The sequence below is a fragment of the Esox lucius genome, chromosome 7 (assembly GCF_011004845.1).
Source record: "Esox lucius isolate fEsoLuc1 chromosome 7, fEsoLuc1.pri, whole genome shotgun sequence".
In the NCBI taxonomy this organism is placed as follows: Eukaryota; Metazoa; Chordata; class Actinopteri; order Esociformes; family Esocidae; genus Esox; species Esox lucius.
Window position 1 is genome coordinate 43,271,456 of NC_047575.1, and position 26,224 is coordinate 43,297,679.

The following is a 26,224-nucleotide window of genomic DNA, read 5'->3' on the forward strand; positions in this document are numbered from 1 at the left end:
GATTGCATAATCAAATATCAAGAGCAAGATTATATGAAACTTTATCAAGTCTTCACAGATGCTGCCTTCTAAGACCTCCATCATGTCTTCACACACACATCACGTATCCTAGACCAGACATTTACTATGCTGTTACAACTTCTGTTTTGCTTCTATGTTGATGCAAAGGCCCTGGTAGCAACATCCACAATGTCAATTAGTGTTTTTAACTAATTAAAGTAAGTTGGAAATGATCTGATGAAGGTCAGACAATAAACATGGTAGCATGTTAGTCGGATAATTGTGAAACATTTGTCGTTCCATGTATAACACAGCATACACGACGTCAAACTGTAGGAGTTATACCAGTAGTTCATCTAGCTACCACGGGATGGCAGTGCTTTATCATAGGTGGTCAGCTGAACTGTTAAGTTACTTATCCACTCATATCCTCATACTAATAGATTTAGTAGACTTTTACAATGATTTTTAGTTGACTTCTTAATTTTGTAAATGTTGTATTCTTAAAAGAACAAACTGTCATTTTAACTTTTTGCTTCTTTTTGTACAGTTAGGATATTCTGAATGTGTTGCCAATAAGGCTATGCAGTGTAGCGCAAGGCTGTGTCTTTATCGTAAATAAATGGCCTATACTACACCCCCATCTACAACCGTCGATGATGGCGGCCTCCGCTGAAACAAAAAAGATTCCGCTGCTTGTCATACATTATTGGTCTCACAACACTGTATCCGGGAACCGACAATATTAAAAGGAGGCAAAACGAAGACATCAACTGCTTTTAAAAGCGTCCTCTTCAGGTTATAGTTGATAGCCCACATAACGGCTGCACAGAAATGGTGGAGTTGCAGACTGGAACTCCGGGTGCTGAAGTCGGTGAGCTCATTCTAGCAGCACGGGAAGGAGGGCGGGGTCTAGCAGCATCATCGCTCTCCAGGCATTGTACGGCTGCTGATGCTGAGCTGTAGCGGAGAAAAAACCAAGGTCCATGGATACGATTTTAGAAACCTTAGGCCATAATACATTGTGGAGATTAATTACACGGTAAGAATACATTATTTCTAATTAAATTATACGTTATTCTTTTCAATATCCTACCTGCAAAATAACATACAGGACAGTTATGCTTTTGTAGCTGGTTGGTTGGAATTCTCAGGAAGAGAGCAAGCGTTTTTTATTACTGTCGTTATAATCACGATACAGTCAGGATATTGTATTACATCAATGTAAGAAGTCTCATCTTGTGCTTTTCACAATTATTGTCCAGGACGATTAAGTATTACAAACGGGCTGTATCTGTCCGAATTAGCGATCTTGGCCTGCTGATTTGGACGCATAGCCTATTGCCGTTTAAAGATGACGAAGAAATTGATGCTGGCTGCTAAAGCCAATGCATGTTATGTCCATGGCCATTTTCATCGATGAATTTATACGATGCGCTGGCAGCATCTGTTTCTATGCTAGGTACTGAAACCGATATCTTCTAACGGACACATGTTGGGTAAATCCTATCAGCTGTCGGTGCCGTGGGTAAATCAGCTGTGCATTGCTCTTTTTTCTAGCAAAAGCATAGTGTCAAGGCTGTTGTTTCGGTCATTCACCTGTCCCATCTGGAATGCTTATTTTATTTTTTATTTTTGTGTTTATACGAATAGGTCAAGGACCATAATATACCAAATAAACGTAATGTTGAATAGCAACAAGAACAGTTGCTTCCCATAAAAACACTAACATCAGTTTAGTCGCAAAATGAAAACGTAGCTTTTTTCTTGCTTAATCAGAATGAATCATACTTCAGTCAGAATGACAACAATGTACAGACACTAGCATGACAAGTTAGGCAAATCAGGCTGTAGATACAGGCCCACGGTTCCAAACAATCATTCCAATACTGGGTACATAACACTGTTTCAAAGCATCATTTATTGCCCTAATGCCTGACCATATGGATAATAGTTTGAATCATTTGGATGTCATGGTCATGCTCTTGTGGCTGGCTTGGTTTGCAAGGGATGAGATGTTAAGACAGGCCCAGTAGAGCAAAGGCCAATCCTACTGCTGTCCTGTCAGACAGAGTATTTAATAATTCATATTAACTTAATGTTTGCTTGGACTCTACAATAGTTAATATTGTCCTGAAATGGACCTATGGAGATGGTACAGTAAGTACAGTGAATACTAACACTATAAGTGTCAGGGGAAGACATTATTGTGTGTACTGTACTTCCGTCATATCAGTTCTCTGTAGATACACAACATCAAGGTGACCACCATTTTAAGTAGACATAAAAAGGCCAGAGAATTTTAGCCAACGCCGCTAAAACCAGTGATCAGAGATGACATCTGACCATCACTTTGTTTACTAATAGAGCATTTTGCGTAGGTGGACTGTACTGACTGAATGGCAAGTGTTGTCCCTGCCAAATAATCAGACCGGTAGGATAATATTCACTGCCTGGCAAAATGATTAGTCGTCACTCTGGGCCAGCCAGGCTGCATCCCAAATGACTGTAGTCTATATATTATGTACTACTTCGGGGATTGGCCTTGCTACCCAAACTCCTTACTCCAGCTAAACACTACGCCACACCCATGGACGTTAGTTTCTTCCCCAGCAATGATTCTGGACCTGAGAACCTCTTTAAACAATTTCTAGATTTAAGTAAAACAATTCAGCTGTTCTGATTGGTCCCAGAAACGCCAGAACAAAGTGGGTTCAAGGTGCATATTGACAATGTGTCATTGGCTTTGAAACTCCAGTAAGAGATTATACAGTTGCAGATGACTATATTCTCTTCAATCCCCTTCACCACAAATGACTACAACAGTAGCAGTCTCAGATAGAAGGATGTACATCGAGCAGCCAATCATATAGGTTATACTCATCACGCAACCAGGAAATAAGGTGCCATTGCCATTTGGGTTCTGGCAGAGGGACCCGATTGCACCATCTGCAAAGATTACATAACCATGGATTATCTTAAGAAGTGGGTCCGAACATGTCATTTCCCCTCTCATGCATGTCTGTCCGTCGGTCTGGGAATGAAAGGACATGGGCTATTTGTAGGGAAGTCAAATCTGATCTGTCTGTGTCTGGCATTAGGAATTACATTCCAGCAGCAGCATGCACTTTGAAAAAGTTAGTAATTGGGAAATACAGTAAGCCTTGCTGAACTTGCAGGAATGTAATCATGCATACATACGTACTGTGTACATACACACACATACATAATATAAACATACACGTATAAACACATACTTATATACTTACATACAAACATACATACAATGTGTTGCATGTGAATTGAAAGGTGTTCCGTAGTCCAGTACATTCTGTATGTACTATGGAACATATCTCATTACTTGCCACTGGTAGTGGCACAATGACAACAGAGTATTTGTTGTTAGCGAAATATTATATTGGACATGTGCCAAAGCCTTGTGAATAGATGGAAGGACATAGCTGCTATTAGGTGAACGGTCATCCTGTGGTGAGTAGAAGCACTTACTGATTATCATCACAAATGAAATGGAATCAAACAGCGATGGTGTGTAGCAATCAACCGTAAACAAAGATGACATTAGCATCATAAACAACGATTAGTAAAACAGAGTGTAAACGCCAGACCTTTGCGTGCGACTGTGACGGTCTGTAGAGTCCGGTTGCGCACACGTATCTGAGGTCTCGATGGAGAGAGTGAAGTGGGTCATGATGCCAGTGTGTGATTGTCTCGTAGCCTACTGGTCAGACCGGCGCCATACATCAGCGGGTGGAACAGGGCTGCGGAAACCACACTGCACCCTGCGCTGTCTCACTGTTTTCATCAGCTTTACTTGCCTTTGGTTTTGGAGTTCCTGCACTCCGGAGTTAAATCCCAGGGTGAACAGATATAGATGTGAGGAACAGATGGAGTGGTTCCACTATGGTCCTAAAAGCCGGTGTGTCTTGTCTGTGTTTTCCAGGATTATTGTCAGAAAATGACTCCAATTGAGTCATCCCACTGAGTTCCAAGCCATTCAAGACATCACATTCCTAGACCCCATCCACTTAACAAACAACTTGAATTGCCTGTGTAGTTAATACACTATAAAAACTACAACTACTTTGTAGCTGTTCCAGTCACAGGCTGAATTACATCAACAACAATTTTCTTTTTAATACAAGGTAAAATCAGCAGGCAAGGGTGTCCACACATCCTCAAAGTCACCTGACAGGAAGTGATACTGGTGGTTGGTTTATGAGTGTCATACTGAGGGCCAGCAGTATGTAAACAACAACCACTTCCCTCATTCCCACTACTGTAAAACCCTGTGATTGGTGGAGGCACGGGTTACAATGGAGATTTCCCTTCAAATGTTTTAGACCTGTTCCGTTCACATCAGGGAGTGAACACACCAGGAGGGAAATTAAAATAACTGGTACATATGTTATGTTTATGAGAAGAAAAACCCATGGGATTATGCCCCAGCACCACCCCTGGAATGTAATCACATTTATTTGTAGCGTACACATTGATAGCCCCGCCCCCTGGTTCTATAGTCTACCGCAATGTCCCTGTAGCATTGGCTGTTTCTGGGTTAATACAGCCTTAGCACTCATGTCTACTGTGTAGTGACACGAGAGACAGTCCCTGTCGTTTGGCAGTGCACGGCTGGGACCCGCAGTCTCCCCCACCAGGCCTTATTCACAGTTTAGACCGGTCCAGGGGATTTATATGGTCTCATTGGTCTAGCGGGGGAAAATGGTGTGTGTTCAATATTTCACCACAGCTTAATTCCGGGGGCTTTAATTTGGTCTCTGGTGCAGGGGAAAAGTTGACTTACGGTCTTAGCTGAAAAATAAAGTTGAAAAAGGAAGGGGGCACACAACACTTCTGGTTGAAGATGATACATATCCACCTACATAGCCTGTTTGCTCCCAGGTTAATTACAGGGCAAAAGTCACATTGTGAAATAGAAATGATATACGTTCCCAAAATGAACATGTATGGAAAATACATTCTCTTTAAGAATTGCAGATGGCTTCAAGTAAAAAATGTACAGGTGTGCTCAAATGTTTGCATACCCTTGGAGAATTGGTAATATACAGCTCCGGAAAAAATTACGAGACCACTGCACCTTTTTCTTTCCTTTCCAAAAAAGTTGGAAAGGAAAGTTTTGAGGAACAGAATGGTTAAAATTAAGAGACTAATGCAAATTGAATGCTTCTGTTCCTCACTCAAAACTTTCCTTTCTTAAGTTTTTTTGCATGATCAGTCATATTTTCAAAATCAATGCCAAAATGTCACAGATTCTGCCAGGGTATGCAAACCTATGAGCACAACTATAACTGGTTTCTAGAAACATTCTATTATGGACTAGATCTGCAGTGATTCTGCTGAAAATGACCTAAACATAATGACCCTGAACAAGATCAGCCTGGTCGTAATGGGAAAAACTAATTGTTAAACACTGGTATTTAATGTCCAATATTCAAATAATATTGGATAAAATTTGTTCTGATATGTTATATACTGAGACAAACAATCCACTCTTTACACATTTCACTAGTGATCTGATTAATTTTTTTTTTTTTTAAAAGCTGGTCATGACTATCACACAGTCACTTCAGATTGAGAAGAACTGTTCAAAGAAATACATTTTTTACAATCAAGACTACATTTTACTTATGGGGCCAGTTTCGCAAACACAGATTAAGCCTAGTCTAGGACTAAAAAAACAGTCTTAATGGAGTTTTCTATTCAACTAGATGTTTTTGTCCTAGACTAGGCATAATCCATGTTTGCGAAACCGGCCCTTAGACATCAAAGTACACATTTTTGACTATTTTGTCCATGGGGTCTGTTCACCAGGCTGGACGTTTGAAGCCCTTAATCTCAGTAATATTTGACACCCAGGCAGGGCAACGCTGAGGCCTTGTGGTCCCGTCTCATCAGTGCAGCATGTGGCTGCTGCAGGGTATTTAAGGGTGGTTTGGGTTGCTGCCGTGAATAATGTGTGTGACAGCCCTTATGCCTTAACTCCTCCTCTTAGATGAAATATTAAGGCTGGTTCTACTCCACACTACTGGGTCCCTTAAGACGGGGAGGGAGGGCTTTGCGGTGGGGGGTGGGGGTGGAGTCAATGGGGGGTGCTGAGTCAATGCTAACAGATGATTCATAAACCTACAGTTAGGTCTGGAAATAACTGGACACTGACACAGGTTTTGTTATTCTGTCTGTTTACCAAAATATTTTCAAGTTACAGTGAAATAATGGGCTTAAAGTTTGGTCTCTCAGCTTTAATTTAAGGGTATTCACATCCAAATTGGAGGAAGGGTTTAGGAATTACAGCTCTTTAATACTGTATGTAGCCCCCTCTTTTTCAAGGGACCAAAAGTAATTGGAGAATTGACTCAAAAGCAGTTTCATGGACAGGTGTGGGCTCTCCCTTCGTTATTTCTTCAGCAATTAAGCAGGTAAAAGATTTGGAGTTGATTTCAGGTGTAGCATTCACATTTGGAAGCTGTTGCTGTGAACCCATAACATGTGGTCAAAGGATCCCTCAGTGGAAGTGAACCAGGCCATCCTTAGGCTGCAAAAGAAATTCCATCAGAGCGATAGCAGGAACATTAAGAGTGGCCAAATCAACAGGATGGTACATTTTGAGAAAGAAAGGATGGATCGTAGGATCCTTTCCATGGTAAAGAAAAACCCCTTCATGGCAAAGAAAAACACTCTCCAAGATGTAGGCATATTATTATCCAAGTCTACCAAATACAGAGGGTTCACCACAAGGTGCAAACCATTCATAAGCCTCAAGAATAGAAAGGCCAGATTAGACTTTGCCAAAAACAAAACCATCCCAGTTCAGTAGCAGCATTCGTTGGGCAGATGAAACTAAGATCAACCTGTACCAGAATGATGGGAAGAAAAGTATGGAGAAGGCTTGAAACGGCTCATGATCATACCACATCTGAAAAACACGGTGGAGGCACTGTGATGCGTGGGCATGCAACTAAAGCTGAAAGTCTGCACTTCAATTGCATCTCGGTTGTTTCACTTCAAATCCATCGTGGAGGCGTACAGAGCTGAAGTTATAAAAATTGTGTCAGTGTCCAAATATTTCTGGAGCTCACTGTATATTGGGAGCCTGGATGTTGTCCAAGCTACAGATCACTTTAATGTCAAACTTATTATGTTGAACAAATGTTGTCTCAATGACATAAGAGGAACGCGGTACTATAGCACTATACTGTCCTTCATTCCTTCAATTTATATTGTTTTCTAGTCTGTTCCATAGATAATGTGTAATTTCGGTTGGCGTATATTTCGCCAACCGACACAATGTTATAGTCTATAGTGGGCTATTTATTAATTTTTTTTAATTTTTGTTTGAACAGTTGCAGGTTTTTTATTTCTGCAGACCAGAAATATGAGGCCCAGACAAAGTCTACTTAAATTATTACTAAAGAGAGAAACTAATAGCAGATCCATGAGAAAAGTGATGGAAAACAGTGATGGGGACACAGAGAGAGTCTGTAAACAAAGGCATGTGCAGAGCATGTTCTTGCACATGCTCAGAATACTACAGAAACTTAGCCAGAGAGGCTTTTGAGTATAGGTGAGGATCGGCTGCCACCGAGTTTTGGTAGCCAACAGTTGTTTATAACCTCCAGAGACATTTAGCTCACTCTGAGAATCTCTTAGTCGGGCCTGGTGTTCCTGTCCAGTGTGAAGAATACACCCCCTTCTAGGTCCTCCTTGACAATCCTATTGAGCGGTCCTAATCAAAGACTGCCATGTAAACCACACCACACCGCTACAAGGGTTCATTAGGCTGTTTGAGGAAGGGTGAGGCAGAAGAGAAGAGGACAGGACTGGGTGAGGTGGGGAGCATGTGCCTCTACCGTGCTCCATCGCTGCTGGTGCATCCTTCAGACCTTCCTGACGCGGCCAGGCCCTCACATATCAACAGGCCCTCCCATCTCAACAGGCCCTCCCATCTCAACAGGCCCTCCCATCTCAACAGGCCCTCCCATCTCAACTGGCCCTCACATCTCAAAAGGCCCTCAAATCTCAACAGGCCCTCCCATCTCAACAGGCCCTCCCATCTCAACAGGCCCTCACATCACAACAGGCCCTCCCATCTCAACAGGCCCTCCCATCTCAACAGGCCCTCACATCTCAAAAGACCCTCACATCTCAACAGGCGTAACGACACAAGGGGGTGCTTGTGGAAGTGCCAGAGAAGAATGACAGGATTTGGAGCATTCAGGAGCACACATTGTGCTGGCTACGGCAAGATTTAATTTGCCACTTGATGCCTGAGTGATTGTTGTGAAAGGTTGTTGAAATACCTTGGTGGTGATGACGTGTGCCCCAATTGGTTATGGGAAAGATTTCAGAAGCACTACTGATGCGACACAATGATGTGACACAATGTGCCAATATGTTTTAAAGTTACAATAGCATGTGATTACTGACATCTGAAGCATTGTTTGATCATGTGCTGTTCTGAAGCTTGTTGCAAAATGTAGTCTTCCCAAGTTCTGCACTGTCAAGGTGCTTTCAAACACCACTATAGAAACACCTTATTTAACCAATTTAGGTTTTTAACCAATTTTGGAACCTAATTTATGTACAAAGTTTTGCATCCAGGATTTTTTTACCTCAGTGCTTGTGAGTTTACAACCTAATGGTAAATTTAACAAACTAGGGAGGCCATTTGTCATTAGCTTCTGTCATTAACTTCTGTGGTGAATTTCTGCCTATTTATACCCAAGTACAGAAGAGTCCTTTGACTTCTGAACCCTGACCTTGTATGCCACTGTTCATGTATCTAACTAATGCCAGTACCCATTGGTCGTACTCTGAAAGTATGGTCTCCGATATGCAGGTCGTGCATGAACATGCACACTGGAGGAGACACATTGTTTTGAGGTTCCTTTGAACTTCTTTAGTTTAGGTACGGGAAGTCTGTTTAGGCATCAGATTCTGTGAAAAGTATCCAGTAGCGTTTTTACATGTAAAAAACTGGTGGGGCAGGAACCATTTCAAAATATAGGATACATACCTGTAAAGCTACAAAACTCTCTCTTGCTACTGATTTGTTTATATAACACATCAACAAACAGCGTGGCTCCACAAAACACTTGCTTCTACCAGGTGTTGTAGTACACATACTGGAGAGTAATTGCTCTCCTCTCTCACACACATGTAAAATTACCACTGTCACATTTACAAACCTAAATTAGGAATGCAATCAAGCTCAGATCCAATGTGCCTACAGGGCCATACACGAACAGCAATGAGCTCAACACCACTAAAGGCCACAAAGAAGTGGAAAGACAACTTTTTAGGGATACAGATCCATTCTATGACAACAACCTTAATGGATAAGCATGGACATATTGACACTCGTCACCATCTATATCAATCGATCTAGCACAAAAATATGACCAATGCACGGACCAGCACCACAAAGGCAGGATGATAAAATATGCTTTCACTCACCAAGGCTGAGGGCTCACTTGAAGAGAAAGTTGGCACAGCGTTTCTTCCTCTGGGCAAACTTGTCAATGACTTTGGGAATGAAGTCATGTAGCTGCTGAATCAGCTGGCTTTCGATGGACAACATGGCCAATGCGTTGAGTCGCGGCTGTCCCATTGTATGGCGAGTGAAGGTTTTTACCCTCTTAAGGGTGGAAAAGTTCCTCTCTGACTCGGATGTCGTCATAGGTGTTATGATGATTTTCAGCAGAGTGACCTTCTCAGCAAAAGCCTCCTCTAGATTGTTCTCATGGATGGATCTTAACAGAGACAGGGCCGTCTTACCAGTGTGAAGCTCAGTGTGGCGGCACAGAGTGGTCAGCTCAGACTTCAACTTTTCCTAGTTTCCTAGAGGGCATAGTTTTACCGCACAGGACAAATTGCGGGAAGAGTGAACTGTCAACCAGCTTGGCAGCGATCAGGTGGTCACTTTGTGAAAACCTCTGCTCCTCCTGGGAGATGACTGTGTCGCATGCCTCCTTCATCATCGGCGCTGTGTTGGTTACTCGTCGGTCTGGCTCGTCTGTTCCATCGTGAACGGTGGCAGCCCATTCATCAGTTTGCTTCCGCATATTCTTGGACATTCTCCTTGAAACGGGTGAGTGCACTGCTAATTCCAGATGCATCGATGCTCCGTTTTTGCAGAGTGTTGCATAAAACATCAACTTCTGGCATAAGGAAGAAAAAAAGTTCAGTAGCTGCAGAAAGGCTCGGTCCCGGAGTTTTTTTGACAGGCCGTATGCCTCACTTATGGTGGCCTCATCCCATCCTGGTTGTGTGTGTATGTCCTCCATACACAGGAGCAGCGCAGCAGGGTTTTCCGGAACTGCAGTGACAGTTCTACTTTTAAAGTTCCATCTTACAGTGGGTGGCCTTGGAATGCGTCTCTGTGTTGCCTCAGCAAGTGCCACAACACGTTTTGGCTGCAAGGTCAGGTTCAGTTGCTGCAAGGTCAGGTTCAACTGGTGAGCATAGCAGTGAACAAACTGGGCATGTGGGTATGTCTCTTTCATTAATGTCTGTACCCCTCAGACGTTTCCACTCATTACAGCCACACCATCACACGTCTGAGCTATCAGCTTTTCTCCCAGCTTCAGTGGTTCCAGCATACCCTTGATGCTATTAGAGAGGCTGAGTCCAGTTTTATCTTTGACTTCCACAAACTCCAAAAACCTCTCTGTCACTGTATTGTCAGGCAACATGTGTCGCAACACAACCACCATTTGTGATTTACAGGAGACATCAGTTGTCTCATCTGCCTGTATGGCAACAAATTATGTCTCGTCCACTTACTTGGCTATCTCCTCTCTGTACACTTCATACATACATTCTAACAATTTGTTTGATACAGTGCTAGATTTCCCTTTGAAGATGGGCTGAGCGTCATAGTGCCTCTGATGTCCTGAATCGCCCTCACACCGTCTCGAAAATGCATCTGAATATTCCAGGATTCAGGGAGTCCACCGACTCGTTGTGCCCCCGCAGTGCGGTTTCACATTTTCCACACAGTTTAATACATGTTATGATCCCACTGAGAACGTACCTGTTTTCCTGCACCTGTTTGTTATGTTGCTCAATGGAGCGCCTGTATGCATTGTCAACTTGGGCTGCCGGCTGTCAGCCCCACTTGGCATCAAATTTGTGTGATCTACATTGATCACACTAACATTCTGAGCATGCGTATTCCTATTTTCACACGTACAATGTACATTGCATTGTGAAAGAGGGGCTAGCCCCACATTCACGCTTAGCCAATGGCCTACTACTGCGAACTCGAATCGACAGAACGCAGTCTGAAGCAGCAAGGCAGGGACCAATGAACATGAAATAAAATCCTAACACAAATGATATACAATTTAGGAAGATCCTATATTCATAGATAATAAATTTTTGGAAGTAATCTTTGAGAAATAAAAGAACATAATTTTGTTGCAGTTCATTCTGTTGACAACAGGCCCCCTAATGACCAGTAGACCCTGAAAGTATCTATTCATGGTCATTTTCCTGCCCAGAAGTGTTTTTGTTCCAGTGCAGTGACTTGAATCCATCTTCGATGCACTGGTGCTTGTAGCTGCAGATCACCTCACATTGAACAGTGTGGAGGCAGCACCACATTACATTCCCAAATTCCATTATGTTTTCCGAAGAAAAAACCTAGGATGATTTTCATTCGGTTGCATTATCCGTTTTGTCATTCCAATGTGGCATGAACCATAGCGAGTCTGGTCATCCATTTTCTTTTAGCATCAAATGGTCCAGACCCAAAAGAGCAATACCAGATGTACTCGCTATTAGAAAAAGCTATAAATACTATGGAGCACATCTATAGGTTGCTTTGCGGTGATATTCTTGTGCTTTCTCATCTGCATCTCATGTGGCCTATCCATTGCTGAACCATAAAGCTACATGTAGCCACGCTCCCTTGGATGACGGCCATGGGCACCAGGCTTGAGTAGACTGATAAGCAGAAGAGGAAAAAATATGAGAACAGAATCTTCATCTGGAATCTGGAATCCTTTAATTCTTTGTCCCCTGCTTCTGGTTTATGAGTGTAATATACACTGGCGTGGTGGCAAGGTCAACAGTGGGTGAAATTACAGCATATACATTCTATGTTTTTTTTTTAGAGTTTCCATATGCAGAGCCCGAGTCTGGTGTTCAATCCCTGTGTGTCCCCTGCTTATGACCTCTTCACCTCTGCACGACGCTATTTCTATTATGTCTGTCAACAAAGTAAACATCAACAAAATACAAACTAAGGAGAGTACATTTTAAACGAATACCCTGCTGCTTTAACAACAGTGAGTCAGAGACTAGTCGGTAATGTTCTCCCTGACGCTGGGAAGTCTCCTCCGTCTCCTCTCCCCTGGCTTGATTTGTGCAGGACATTGCTGCTGTTCACAGGCATGTTGCTGGGATACGCCTGGACATTCTGTCAGTGAATGCTCGCCGGCTGCCTCCCTTCCCCGGACCCTCATTTCGTGGCTGTTTTGTCTCTGCCAATCATTTCAGACCACTGTCATGTCGCCTCATGCTAGTACACAGCAATGTGCTGCCCTACAGACTGAACAATGTGTACAACTCCCTCCCGTCCCCACTGACTGCTCAACCAACCACAAACAACACCCACTGTCTTATCTGCCATCATGTAGGTGTGTGAAATGTGCACTGTGGTATTCTTTAACTTGGTCTTTAAAATGGGATGTGTAGCTTGCTTTTTCTTTTTAGCCGTGATAGTTTACAGTGTTGCCCCTTAAGACTGTACTTATTTGACGTTAATATAAGGGATTATTTCACGGTTAAGTAACAGCTGGCATACACCATGTCCTTTCTCTCCCCAGCCACAGTGAGGCGGAAAACCTGACCCATGTTTACCCACTACAAAGCTGTCTGACCCATGTATCTCAAAAGCTGCTCACTACCGATGGCTGATGTCAACATTGGCTAGCTAGCACCATGCAATTAACTTCCTCATATCAACTTTAATAACCAACGCATGCAAACAGTTAAATGTTCAATTCAATCTGTATCTCTGAAATGTTACATATTGTGTGATGGAAATGTAATGTAGGAACATTGTTAGGCTTTAATGTAATGCTGGACTTCCTTGATATCAACTATATAGAGCCCATAATTGAGATGAGCTTCATGGTCCTTCAATGTCAATTTTTTATTCCTCCCCACACACAGCTCTTCTGTCTGCTAAGATAATGAGGAAGAGGAAAAACTGGAAATCTCTGGAGGGCATCCATTCATTTCCATGAAGTCTCAATGAAAGCATTGGAGCTGTAGTATTTGACTAAATGGCGAAGAAGGGGCGTACCAAGGGCGAGAAGCCTGAAGCGCTCATCTCTGCTCTACAGGCAGCTAACGAAGATCTCAGGTCCAAACTGACTGACATTCAAATAGAACTGCATCAAGAGAAATGCAAGGTAGGTCATGTTGGAACACTATGTTGCATATCAGTCAGAGCTTGTCAAATATTATAAACATTTTAGAAAGATGTAATCAGAATCATTACCTTTTACCACCAGTTGGCTGTTTCAGTGTTATATTATTTCCCCTAAATAGTTCGAGATCAAGAGAATCTTCTCTGGGCTCACTGAGATGCTTTTGGATTGTAACCCAATTCTCGTTGTCTCCTTTTCCTGTCGACCTGTTTTCTGTCTCTCTGGTTCCTGTCTCTCTGGTTCCTGTCTCTCTGATTCCTGTCTCCCTGGCTCCTGTCTCCCTGGTTCCTGTCTCCCTGGGTTCATGTCTCCCTGGGTTCATGTCTCCCTGGGTTCATGTCTCCCTGGGTTCCTGTCTCCCTGGGTTCCTGTCTCTCTGGTTCCTGTCTCTCTGGTTCCTGTCTCCCTGGTTCCTATCTCCCTGGTTCCTGTCTCCCTGGGGGCTAGGTGAGTAAGTTGGAGCGGGAAAAGGTCCAAGAGTGCAAGCGGATCCGGGAGCAGGAGCAGCACCGGCACACAGCCACACTGACAGAACAGAGGGCCAAATGGCACGAGGAGAAGCAGAAGGAGCTTCAGGCGCTAAGGGAGAACCTGGTCCGCCAGCATGAACAGGAGCAGGCCCGAACGGCCAAGATCAAGGACCAGGAGAACCAACGACTCAAGGCGGCCCTGAGCGCCATGCGGGACGGTAGCGGGGAGAAGGTGCGCACAGCGCTGACCCTGGAAGCCAGGGAGGAGGCGCGGCGCTTCTTCGACATAGAGAGGGTCAAGCTGCTACAGGAGATCTCGGAGCTTAAGCAGACCAAGAAGCAGACGGATGAAGCTCTAAGCACCATGATCCAGGCAGACAAGATGAAGGCTGGGGACCTGCGCTCTGAGCACCAGATGCACCAGGAGCAGATCACAAAGATCAAGTGGGACAGTGAGAGGGACATCCGCAGGCTGGTAAACTCTGGCTTGGGGTCTGCAGAGGGTTTCATTGCCTAATGCATGTCTTGCTAAATCATTTTTAAGTCAGCTAGCAGACACTCTTATGCGGAATGTTTTGCCGTAGCAGTTGCGTACATTTTGATACTGCGGATATACTGTAGTCTTAGCTCTGCTTTCTCATTGCCCCATGCAGATTGTTAGGAAGGAAACATCTGTCAGAACAATTCAGCGCTTCCTACACAACTGTAGTTAAGTTGGCGTTCTCTTCATGAGAAACAGAATGCTAGGTCTAGCAAGTCTGAACGCAATAGTGAGGAAGATCATTCACTCTTGTCATGGTTCTTAACAAAGCTACTGCAGTTGTTACGATTTCAAAGAAACCAATTAGGTGTGTAATTGATTGTACAAGGTTTCCTAACCTAATAATCTAAAACAATTGCTTATATTAACCAACAGAATATTAGTTTCATTGTTACCTTTTTTTTTTTATGATTCATAGTTTCAAACTGAGTAATTTGTCCAATAAGTTATCAATGTCCCACCCCCTGGAAACATGTTTAGTAGGATAAATAAGAATTGGCTTTACGTTTCTGTAAATATTTCCAGAATCTCAAAATAATTAATTTAAATGGGTGTGCCTTCTAGCCTACACTGTGAAGAATTATACTTGACAGGTGAACATTATATTATACTTGTACATGACAGGTGAGCAGATACGTTTGTATAGAGTATATACGTTTGTATAGAGAGCCTTTAGACTCTCTAAGATACTGTAGGCTATGCAAGGTGTTTGGCTAGACTATGGATCAAAACACCTTCTGTTATTAGCTTTCATTGAGTGGATCTGATTTTTTTTTTGCATTGAAATCTAATGACCGTATTAGATTATTTGATTTAAGTAGCGTTAGACAGACCAATAAGCATTAATGGTTAAAAGAGTGACTCCGTAACCTTGTCCCAATATTTCATGTTCTCTCCAGACTAAATATCACATTATACAGATTCCTATATTTCAAATAGTACCCACTTTTACATGACACTACTGTGTCAGTCTGTTGCTCATACAGATGTACGCTGTTCCTGTCCACCTAATTCTCACTTAGCAATCTCTAAGTTTCCTGTCTGCTATTTCTTCCTTCAGGTGGATGAGATCAAGTCAAAGGACCGCACCATCTTCTCTTTAGAGAAGGAGCTGGAGAACGCCATTGGCTTGCTGCAGAAGCTGCAGATGCAGAAGGATGCCCTGGACGACCAGCTGTTCCTGGTCAAGGAGGCGGAGTGTAACCTGGGCAGCCCAAAGAGAGAGATCCCCGGGCGGGCTGGCGATGGGGCAGAGCACTGTGGCAGCCCGGTACGACATAGAAATGCTGAGGGGAACTTGGAAATGGTACAAATGCTGCCTTTAGATTATAGAAATGTATTAATGAAGCCAATCTGAAAGAAAGGCCTTTTCAGACCGAATGGCTTGGGTCTGAGGAGTAGAACAGGCATGGAATCTGTATCCAGTAGTACAGGGATGCACCGGTACCAGTGTGGGTATCGGTCCAATACTGGGCTCATGAAATATGCAGATACCACACCACACACATTATGGTTGTGTCACCTCCTGCCTACATGAGTATAGAATATAGAACTCGGATTGGTAGAGCAGGAAGACCGAGATGTCAGCAATGACACAAGTAAAGCAGAGTGCAAGCTCTGCTCTGCTGAATTGTCAAGGGGAGGAAAGGAAAAACATTAATTTACCACAAGGAATTTGATCAAACATCTTTAGACAGCTAGGCACCACTAAGCATTGTGTTAAACTGACTAACATTTCTTATGAAGTTTACATCCACCCCCAATTGCATCTATGAAATGTATGGCTTTTGCCATTGGCAAAATAATAGCTTATTTGCCTGAAATAGGCCTACTAGTATCTTGGAAAAGTCATAAGAATTGAGCAATTGCTTGTGAGACTGAAAACGAACATTACACTGACAAAGCTATTTCATTTCATGGCACCACAACGTAATTTTTTTTTCATTTGTGAATGAAATTGATACAATAGATGTCAATATAGGTGACGATAACTGACATTTTTGTCAAGTGAAAAGACGAGAGAATCGTGGAAACAACAGAACCCGGTCCATAACAATTGAGTACTTGGTATCGGTACTCTGTATTCACAAGTACCCAAATATAAGTACTTGTACTCATATTGGTATTGATGCATCCCTACAGTAGTACTGTATAATTAGTGACCTGTTACCTGTCAGTGTCAGTGATAAATAGTAGTGAAATTCAGAACTACTGTCCTGTAAGTTAGTAAAAAAAAGTTACTGATACTATAAAAAAATATCTCAATGAATAATTTGTGTATAGTTCACAATCTGTAATTTATTGTAATGCATATGCTAATGAGTGTAATGTGTTAAGTGAGACACCAGTAATCTAACAGTGTTATCTTTCCTAACAATCTAGGACATGCGCAGGAACCAGAGGCGCATGGCTGACCTCAATGCCACCATACGCAAGCTGGAGGACCGCAACTCACTGCTGGTGGACGAGCGAAATGAACTGGTATGACCTGGTCACGCTTCACTCCCCTTGTCCGGCAGAGAGGCCACCAATGAATCACATCGTGTGTGCGCCATAAATCTCCGCGTATTTCCTGTGAAGTACTTTTCACCAGGACCCATAGGGGATAGTGTCATTTAGGCTAACGATCTTACCCAGCATCACCCACATCGTCTTCTGGATTCATCAAACACGCGATAAATGCCCCCCCGAAGAACAGCTATACAGAACCCCTTTCCTCAGTGGACATTCTGGACCAAGCTGAAACGCTGCTCTCAACTTTTTGTCCCCTTCTTTTATTTCTTCATTTCCAACCCTCTTCTCTCTCCGTCTCTCTCTGTATTTCTCTTGGACTCGCAGCTGAAGCGTGTGCGGGAGTCGGAGAAGCAGTGCAAGCCCATGCTGGAAAAGAACAAGATGCTGAACAAAAGGAATGACGACCTTAGCCTGGCCATGCAACGCATGGAGGAGAAGCTCAAAGTCCTGGCCAAGGAGAACCTGGAGTTGGTGAGTGACACAGAGACAAAATGAAAGACCGTTCAGTTACAAGAGAAAACCTCTCAACCTAGCTATTACCTTTCTGTCCCCATGGTGTGTGGCAGCTTCAAAATGATCTTGACTGTAGTTTTTTTTTTGCTCGCAAACAAAGCGTGCCTCAGTAGCTCATGAATACTGTCTGCCAGACATAGGCTACAGCCACTGTCCTCATCCATGTAGAGTCTGTATAAGTCATGTGGATTTGGAAGAGCTAATCTCAAGGCTCTGGCCTCAGGACCCTAACCACTGACATTATTAATGATGGGCCTATAGCAAGACACAGATATGGATGTGCCTGGTTCCGCTCACAGTGGTGGTTTCTGTCTCTGTAGAAGGAGAAAATCAGCTCCCACCCTCCGCTGAAGAAAACCAACTGTAAATCTCTGAATGATCTGGATCAGGCGCATGATGACCAGGAGATTGAGTTCCTCAAACTTCAGGTGCTGGAGCAGCAGAGCATCATAGACGAGCTGACAAGAGTGAGTTCTACTTGTACCACTATGCCTTAAACACTTCTATTACGCAGTCGGTTACTGTATATGCATATAAAAAAATCGGTTGAAAACAAATTCTATCACAAGCTCAATTCAGACCGGATTTAATTTGACCTAATATGGACTTCAAGTCTTTACTGTGTAGAACATGAACGTTGTTTTTGTATGTTGTGATGTTGTGTTTATTTTGAACTCAAATCCAATACCTACTTACAACCTGAGGCCACTGAGGGAATAACATCAGTGTTTAAAGCCGTGTACTTTGTCTTGTGTTTGAGCGTCTCCTTTTGTCTGTTCTCTGTGTCTTTTCTCTGTGTCTGTACACTGTTCCTTTCTGTTTGTTTTGAATCATTGAACCTGAAGTGTATGTGTAAACGTGTATACTCACGTCCCAGTTGTAAAAGAGACCTTGGTCGCAGTCTGTGGTTGAAATCAAGGTTTAATAATGTTCAGTCAGAACAGGGCCAAACAGTAACGGCTGGAAATGTATTACAGTATTTACTAAAGATACAACTGGCGGTTCTCTTAGTTACAGAGACCAATTACTGTAACTGTTCATCTGCTTCAGGATAGAGAAAAACTTCTTCGGAAGAAGAGGCATAAACGAAGCAGCAGACCCATTAAGGTAGATGAAAGCATGCCTTAATGGTGTTCTTCCCATGACAACGGCATAAACAAGACCATTTCAAAACACAGTCATCTGCTGGGAAACATCTGATTTCAAACCCTCTTATGATTTTTCCCTACTTAGAGGCACATTGTTGTGGACACCTTCTTTGGATATGATGAGGAATCCATGGACTCAGAGACGTCCTCCGTGGCTTCGTTTCGCATGGACCGCACCCCAGCCACTCCCGATGAAGACCTGGATGAGGTGCGATCTGTTCACACCACAGGAAATCGACAGCTCCTGAGTGTCCAGGAAACCTTATTTTGTTACTTGATCAATACATTTTGCAGCAGCACATTAGTCTCTATGCAATCCCTTTCACTTTAGACTGAACAATTTTTTTTCTAATCCCACTATCAACAAATCCTGTTCCTGGCTTTACCTGTACTATTGCCAGAATTTCTTTCTCTACTCTCTTATAACTAAGAACCCAAAAGGGTGCTGCAGCTGTCACTGGGGTGTATCCAATTTTGGTTCCAGAATGAAATGTTTTTGGTTCCAGGTAGGAGTCTTTTGGGTTCCAGACAGAACTTTGGTCCTACGAGGAACCCAAATGGTTTCTAACGTGGAACAAAAACTTTTCAGTCTGGAACCAAAATGGACAAAAAGAAATCACAGAACAGTGTTTTTCTACAGCAAATACCCCCTGTTTGTTGAGGGGTAAACCTTGGGTCTGTCTGTCACCACAGGGACTGGCCAATGAGGAGTCTGAGCTACGCTTCAGGCAGCTGACCAGAGAGTACCAAGCCTTACAGAGGGCATATGCACTGTTACAAGAACACCAAGGAGGCCTTCTGGATGCTGAGATAGAAGCTAAGGTACAGTACTGTTCCAGTGATGTTAAGGTTCTGTAAAATATCACAACTATTAAAGTTCACCTGAATATAACTGCCATGGAAGTTCAGTTAAAGATATCTGCTGTTAAAGCTGGAAACTGTACATGCTGAAACCACGGTTGAAGTGGATGTATTGTGTCCCTTAGGCACAGGAGCAGCTCCAAGCAGACGTGGTCAGGTACAAGGCCAAGATAGAAGACCTCGAGAAGGAGCTGGCCCATAAAGGACAGGTGAACAACGTTATCCCCAACACAGGCCAACACCAAGACACCAAGATGGGATGGACCCAAATTACACCTTATTCCCTTTTGAGTACACTGCTTTTACCTGGGTTTAGGGCTCAAAATGAATGCACTAAAAAGGGCATAGTGTGTCATTTCCAGAAACATTGTACACCATAGAGAAAGGGACCGGTTTTGCGGACAAAGATTAAGCCTACTCCTGGACTAAAACATCAACCTCCATCTACTTTGAGCTTAAAAGTCCAGGACTATGGTTATTTGGTGTCGGTGAAATCGGCCTCCGAAGTACCAAATGTAACAAGGTTATGAAAATGCAATTACAACTCCCGAGAGGGTTGGGCTTTCAGTACTGATTAATCTTGGGGATTAAAAGGAAAAGTCAATGAATTTTATTGATCGTTTTGGTCCACAACAGACAAGAACAATGTGAACTGGATTTGTGATTGACGTCAGTAGCTCTTATGTCGGTTAGTTCGGTTAACCAACTCATGCTATCCCATAATGGGGAAAGCTACAGCATCTACCTAATTAGGCCGGGCAGGCACTGCACGTCTTCAGTCTGATCTGCAGGAAAATACAATGCAGCTGCTTCTCCCAGCAACCATTACCCGCTGATGGCTCTCACAGAATCCACACACACTTAGGAATTCTCAACTTGACCACGCTCCCAACTTGACCAAAGTATGAACATTGTTTAGAGCAGGATTGAGGAATGTCCCAGCATCAGGTTTGTCACATGTGCCCAAATCAGCATAGCCTAGTGCTACATCTCTAGGTAGTCCACTGGAGCATTTCTTTTTAAATTCGGTTTACATCATTCATCAATGAAAGTTGATATTGATCTGCCTATTTTAGCCTACAGAACGGTGTTATAACCTTCACTGCTTAATCATAATGGAAGAAAATGCACTATTTTTAACATAAAATTAGGCCCAACTTTCAGGCCATATTCATTCTCCGTCAATCCCAAAACTATTCTTTAACTTCCATGCTACCCCAGCACTCCAACCATTTGATCGATGACTGCCGATCAGTTTCGTGGGTGTGCATTTTGTTTTGAATAGGTGTTATTAGAAGGGGAGACTAGGAAATGGCGTGAGCTTGGCTTTGGAATGTAAGGTCACTGAACGCCAGCGTAGATTGCCTGCCACGTCCCGGCTGCATTACACCCGGCTGGGCTTGGACTCTCCGGAGCCCGGCACAGACCAGGAACTCAGGGTTTCCCTTGTGTGCCAGAAAGATTTCCACAATACATTTCCACAATGCTCCCTGGTGCCGCCAGTTGAATGTATAATACCAGTGACGGTTGGCCTGGTTTAATGGTCATCTGATGTGTAGGCATTATCAAAACACTCATTCTGAATCCGCGGTTGTAGCAGAACAATGTCACCCCCCCGTTTTCACCTTCTTCTTCTGTTTTAGGACTCCAAGTGGGTCGAGGAGAAGCAGCTTTTTTTGAGGCGGAATCAGGAGCTGCTGGAGAAGGTCAGTCCTGCTATAATCCCACTGACAAGATAAAAATGTTGAATTACACCTCATCTTCAAATGGAAAGTCCTGTGTCAGTGACCACTTGGGTGAAGGGTGGTAGATGGTATCCATTTTGGATGTGAACACTCACCATGGACCAGTTGATTTTGTACTGGGCATGGAAGTCCCTGTCACTGGACAGTTCTGATCTTCATGCTGTTCTGTTGGTCTTCTGCAGGTGGAGAAGCTGGACACAAAATGTAGTCGACAGCAACAAGAGCTGCAGGACTCCAAGGATCAGAATGAGCTTCTGGAATTCAGAATATTAGAACTAGAGGTGAGAGTATTAAAAATAAAGGTGAGAGTATTAGAACTAGAGGTGAGAGTATTAGAACTAGAGGTGAGAGTATTAGAACTAGAGGTGAGAGTATTAGAACTAGAGGTGAGAGTATTAGAACTAGAGGTGAGAGTATTGGAAATAAAGGTGAGAGTATTAGAACTAGAGGTGAGAATATTAGAACTAGAGGTGAGAGTATTAGAACTAGAAGTGAGAGTATTAAAACTACAGGTGAGAGTATTAAAATTACAGGTGAGAGTATTAGAACTAGAGGTGAGAGTATTAGAACTAGAGGTGAGAGTATTAGAACTAGAGGTGAGAGTATTAAAATTACAGGTGAGAGTATTAAAATTACAGGTGAGAGTATTAGAACTAGATGTGAGAGTATTAGAACTAGAGGTGAGAGTATTAGAAATAAAGGTGAGAGTATTAGAACTAGAGGTGAGCGTATTAGAACTAGAGGTGAGAGTATTAGAACTAGAGGTGAGAGTATTAAAATTACAGGTGAGAGTATTAAAATTACAGGTGAGAGTATTAGAACTAGAGGTGAGAGTATTAGAACTAGAGGTGAGAGTATTAGAAATAAAGGTGAGAGTATTAGAACTAGAGGTGAGCGTATTAGAACTAGAGGTGAGAGTATTAGAACTAGAGGTGAGATTATTAGAACTAGAGGTGAGAGTATTAGAACTAGAGGTGAGAGTATTAGAACTAGAGGTGAGAGTATTAGAACTAGAGGTGAGATTATTAGAACTAGAGGTGAGAGTATTAGAACTAGAGGTGAGAGTATTAGAACTAGAGGTGAGAATATTAGAACTAGAGGTGAGAGTATTAGAACTAGAGGTGAGAGTATTAAAATTACAGGTGAGAGTATTAGAACTAGAGGTAAGAGTATTAGAACTAGAGGTGAGAGTATTAGAACTTGAGGTGAGAGTATTAGAACTAGAGGTGAGAGTATTAGAACTAGAGGTGAGAGTATTAGGGATTGATGGGCATCAAATGCATAAAATGTTTAAGATACAAATGTACCCAAACTGACATTAATTTGTCATGTATCAGTCGGAATGTCTATTTCAAATGCTAAGATTAGCTGGTTCACAGTTTCTTTAACACAGTAACTTCCTTTGTGACAAATGACATGTACACCTCTTGAGTGGGCAACGAAGCATGTGACTGTCTTCGCAGGTATTGATTTAAAAGTCATTGCATGCCGAACACCCCGAGGCAATGTCACTTAAAATGCGGTCTGCCAGGTTTCTGATCTTGCACATTTAACTGCGCAGCACATTAAGCACTCAAATTCTTGACAATGGTTTGTTCAGTAGTAGGCTTTATTAGATTACAGCCCAACCAAAGAACATTTCTGTTTGAAATGTTGTCTTTCTGGAATAAGAGCAGGTTAAACTCCCGGAAATACAATCATCTGGCTTTGCCTGCTGATCAGGGCTTGCTTTCAATAATGAATAATAATGATTAATAATTATTCTTCACAATCGTACAGCAATAGTTTTGATACTTTTCATTGAAACACTCAGTATCTGATCATTTTTAAATATCCAGGTTACAGTGATAATTTAATAACAAGGAAAGCACTATTCCACTTAATGGAGAAGCACAATAAAAAAGTACTGTCAAAACCCTTCCAATTTTATAGGTCGCGGGAATCCCAAGTTGTGCTATTTATTTTGCCAAAAAACTTGAAATGAAAAGTGTGTGGCTACTCAGATGTCTACATACACCAAATATATATATAGTCTACACAAACATTCACCCTAATTCTACCCTAGCCCTAACTGTGACGTTTAACTTAAACCCTTAAGACTATAAATAGACTCCTTACAGCAACGACAAAATGTCCCCACAAGGTCAAATGTTCCGTTATCGTAACATTCCAGAGATCTTTGGTCCCCACAAAGCAAAAGATTGTCCTGAGTGTTCAGAGCATGATGATTTCTGCCGATGGCCTATGGCCCTGCTCAGTCTAGCACTGCTTAATGCTTCCGCCAAAATGCTAATCAACTGCAAGTCTTTCATGGCCAGGCTGAGACAGGCTCAGAACACAGGGCTTTGTGCGTTCTGTGCTGCAGTGCAGATACTGCAATACACTGTGCAAAAGAATGGTGCTTCCCTCTAGTGGGTAGAAAAGGGAACAGCAGAACATGTCTCTCTGTCCAATCATACAACACATGAAGCCAAATGCTCTGAATGGATTGAAGGTGCATTCCGAGATCCTGAGCACACTAAATTAGAATGATGCAGTACGTTGCAAATTGGACTAATAGCATACACCTGGAGACTATACTAGGTATAAAAATGTGTGTATTTGTAAAAAATCGGATGACCTATCATACAAAACACTTAGCTTGTGACTTATCTCTCATTACTGGCTGAAATGATCGGCTCTGGGGTGTGAATTGTTTAATGATTTCCATTTCCTGTAGGAGCGTGAGAGGAAGTCACCTCCTTTCAATCATCTCCGCATGCATCCATTCTCTGAGGGAGTCAGTGCACTGCAGATTTACTGCATGAAGGAAGGAGTGAAGGTACTACCCATCTACCGTCCTATGTTTTCTTTACTCATGCTAAAAACAAGGTCAGGTGATGTGAAGCTGACTGGTTGTTGTAATGGTTTCCAGGACGTCTGTATACCGGACCTGATCAAGCTTCTCGACATCCTTGGGGATAACGGGGTGAGTGTGGTTAAAAAGGTTCAATGTTACATTATTCATTATATTTTGCAAATCTTTTTGCAAAAATGTTCCCATCACTCCTCCATTACCAAATTAGTGGAAAATCGAGAAAAGAAAAAGGTTGTTATTTTTTTTTTTCATTCCTGTTTTCAGAACTTGCGAAATGAAGAGCAAGTAGCCATTATTCAAGCTAGCACGGTTCTCTCTCTTGCTGAAAAGGTAAACACCGACCGATGCTCCCTTCTATGTAATTTGTGTGTGCCGCGAGAGACGTTCACGCGGCATTGATTTATTAACCCGCGACTGTTGTGCTTTACGTTGTGTTTGTCTCCCCCTAGTGGATACAACAGATAGAGGGCACCGAGGCGGCACTGCACCAGAAGATGATGGACCTGGAGATGGAGATGGTGGGCCCCATTCAAGCCACTCAATCACTGTCACTTCACACTAACATGGCTTGACCAAACAAGGGTCAACTTAAATTGGTGAAATTAAAGTCCTATCTCGCTGCTTATGATAGAAGAGGTGCTCGGGGAAAAAACATGTCTGGAATTATATCCACCCGGCTAATTCTTCTGAGATCTAAAGCATGTAGACTACTTTAACTGTTGCGTCTCGTTAGTGACTGATATGGCTGTTACGGAGTTCTTCTGCCACAGTATTGACATCAAAGCACTGACCAGAGAGGGCTGTCCCCAACAGGAGATGTTCTGCAAGCAGAAAGGCTATCTGGAGGAGGAGCTGGACTACAGGAAGTCGGCCCTGGACCAGGCCTACATGGTCAGTGTCCCGAGCCGCTCAGTGAACCTGCGTTTTCATTGGCCCTTCACATGCACACACTTTTAACACAGCCCAAGTTGCCTTGCCGTTTCCTGTGTGTGACGGCGTGTGTACGGCCATAGGAATGTGTGCATGACTGTCGTCTAAAGGTATCAATGGGGACCTGATGTCCTCACAAATATAAATATAAGGAAGACTTGAAAGAAGGGTCCCCACAGCAGGGTTCCTGTCAGATTCCAGCTAGAGAAAATGGGATTTCTGGCTCAGGTGTTTAGGGTTAAAGACTTTTAGGTTTGGGCATTATTGGTTAGGGTTAGTGTCAGGCTAGGTTAAGTTTTTGTCATAAAAGTTATTGAGGTTAAGGTTAGGGTTAGGGTGTGTGTGGAATGCTCTCCCTTCTAGCCATTATTGTCATCCAAGTGGTATCTCCACTTAGTCTAAATTACACTCAACCCCCCCCCCCCCCCCCCCCCCCCCCCCCGCCACAGCAAATCCAGGAGCTGGAGGCGACCCTGTACAACGCACTGCAGCAGGACAAGGTGATTGGCTACGGTGAGCCACTGAGCGACATGCAGAAGGACGAGCTGCGCACGTCCGTGGAGAAGCTACGCAGGCAGATGCTGAGGAAGAGCAGGGAGTTTGACTGCCAGGTCCTGGCTGAGAGGATGGAGCTCCTCCACCAGGCTCATCAGGTACTTCCTAATGTGATGTCACTTCCTGTTTGGGCAGAGATGAACGTTTTCCTATGGCTGGCCCCAGCGGGCGTTAGATCAGATGAAAACCCACTATACGTTTAGCTAGACTCCCAGAAATGTCTAGGAGTGCACTCTCTTTGATGACTCAACATGAGCGATGACTCAACCAATGAGGACAGCCCAGTTGGTCTGTGAGTAGCCCCGTCTAAATCCTTTAGACCACACATTTTAAAAAGAAGTGTCGCTAGCTATTGGTTAAACTTGGCCAATGATTCAAATACCTGATTCTATGTTGGTGGCAACAGGTCAAAGGCCGCCAGTCACTCCACAAGAACCACAATGAACCTGAATGAGTCAGCATGCATGGATTGACTGGTTGTGATGGTTTAACGTGAGGGATTTTCATCTGAACCTGCCCTAGTGAAAGGAATGTTGTTTGAGTACTCCCATGTCTGACATTTCTTTGACAGATCCCTAGCCATTACAATCTGTAGAACCCCTCGCAACTTAC

At 43.0% G+C, this 26,224-nt stretch overlaps 1 protein-coding gene across 4 annotated transcripts in view; it reads left to right on the forward strand.

Moving 5' to 3' along the window:
• Window positions 1-639: 639 nt before the first annotated feature.
• jakmip2 (janus kinase and microtubule interacting protein 2) overlaps window positions 640-26,224 on the forward strand; it is a 30,871-nt gene continuing 5,286 nt past the window's right edge. Inside the window, exons 1-19 of one of the 4 annotated variants that reach the window (XM_020047767.3) lie at window positions 640-1,042; window positions 13,219-13,460; window positions 13,926-14,423; window positions 15,550-15,795; window positions 16,872-16,970; window positions 17,328-17,474; window positions 17,837-17,983; window positions 18,567-18,623; window positions 18,750-18,872; window positions 19,358-19,486; window positions 19,651-19,734; window positions 21,169-21,231; window positions 21,453-21,551; window positions 23,990-24,091; window positions 24,185-24,238; window positions 24,392-24,457; window positions 24,577-24,645; window positions 24,941-25,018; window positions 25,507-25,710. In XM_020047767.3, coding sequence (XP_019903326.2) covers window positions 13,332-13,460; window positions 13,926-14,423; window positions 15,550-15,795; window positions 16,872-16,970; window positions 17,328-17,474; window positions 17,837-17,983; window positions 18,567-18,623; window positions 18,750-18,872; window positions 19,358-19,486; window positions 19,651-19,734; window positions 21,169-21,231; window positions 21,453-21,551; window positions 23,990-24,091; window positions 24,185-24,238; window positions 24,392-24,457; window positions 24,577-24,645; window positions 24,941-25,018; window positions 25,507-25,710 — 2,394 coding nt within the window. In that variant the 5' untranslated portion in view covers window positions 640-1,042; window positions 13,219-13,331. Of the gene's footprint in view, window positions 1,043-13,218; window positions 13,461-13,925; window positions 14,424-15,549; window positions 15,796-16,871; window positions 16,971-17,327; window positions 17,475-17,836; window positions 17,984-18,566; window positions 18,624-18,749; window positions 18,873-19,357; window positions 19,487-19,650; window positions 19,735-21,168; window positions 21,232-21,452; window positions 21,552-23,989; window positions 24,092-24,184; window positions 24,239-24,391; window positions 24,458-24,576; window positions 24,646-24,940; window positions 25,019-25,506; window positions 25,711-26,224 lie in introns of those variants that run through there. The other 3 variants (XM_020047768.3, XM_020047769.2, XM_020047770.2) reach the window with 3 other exon arrangements.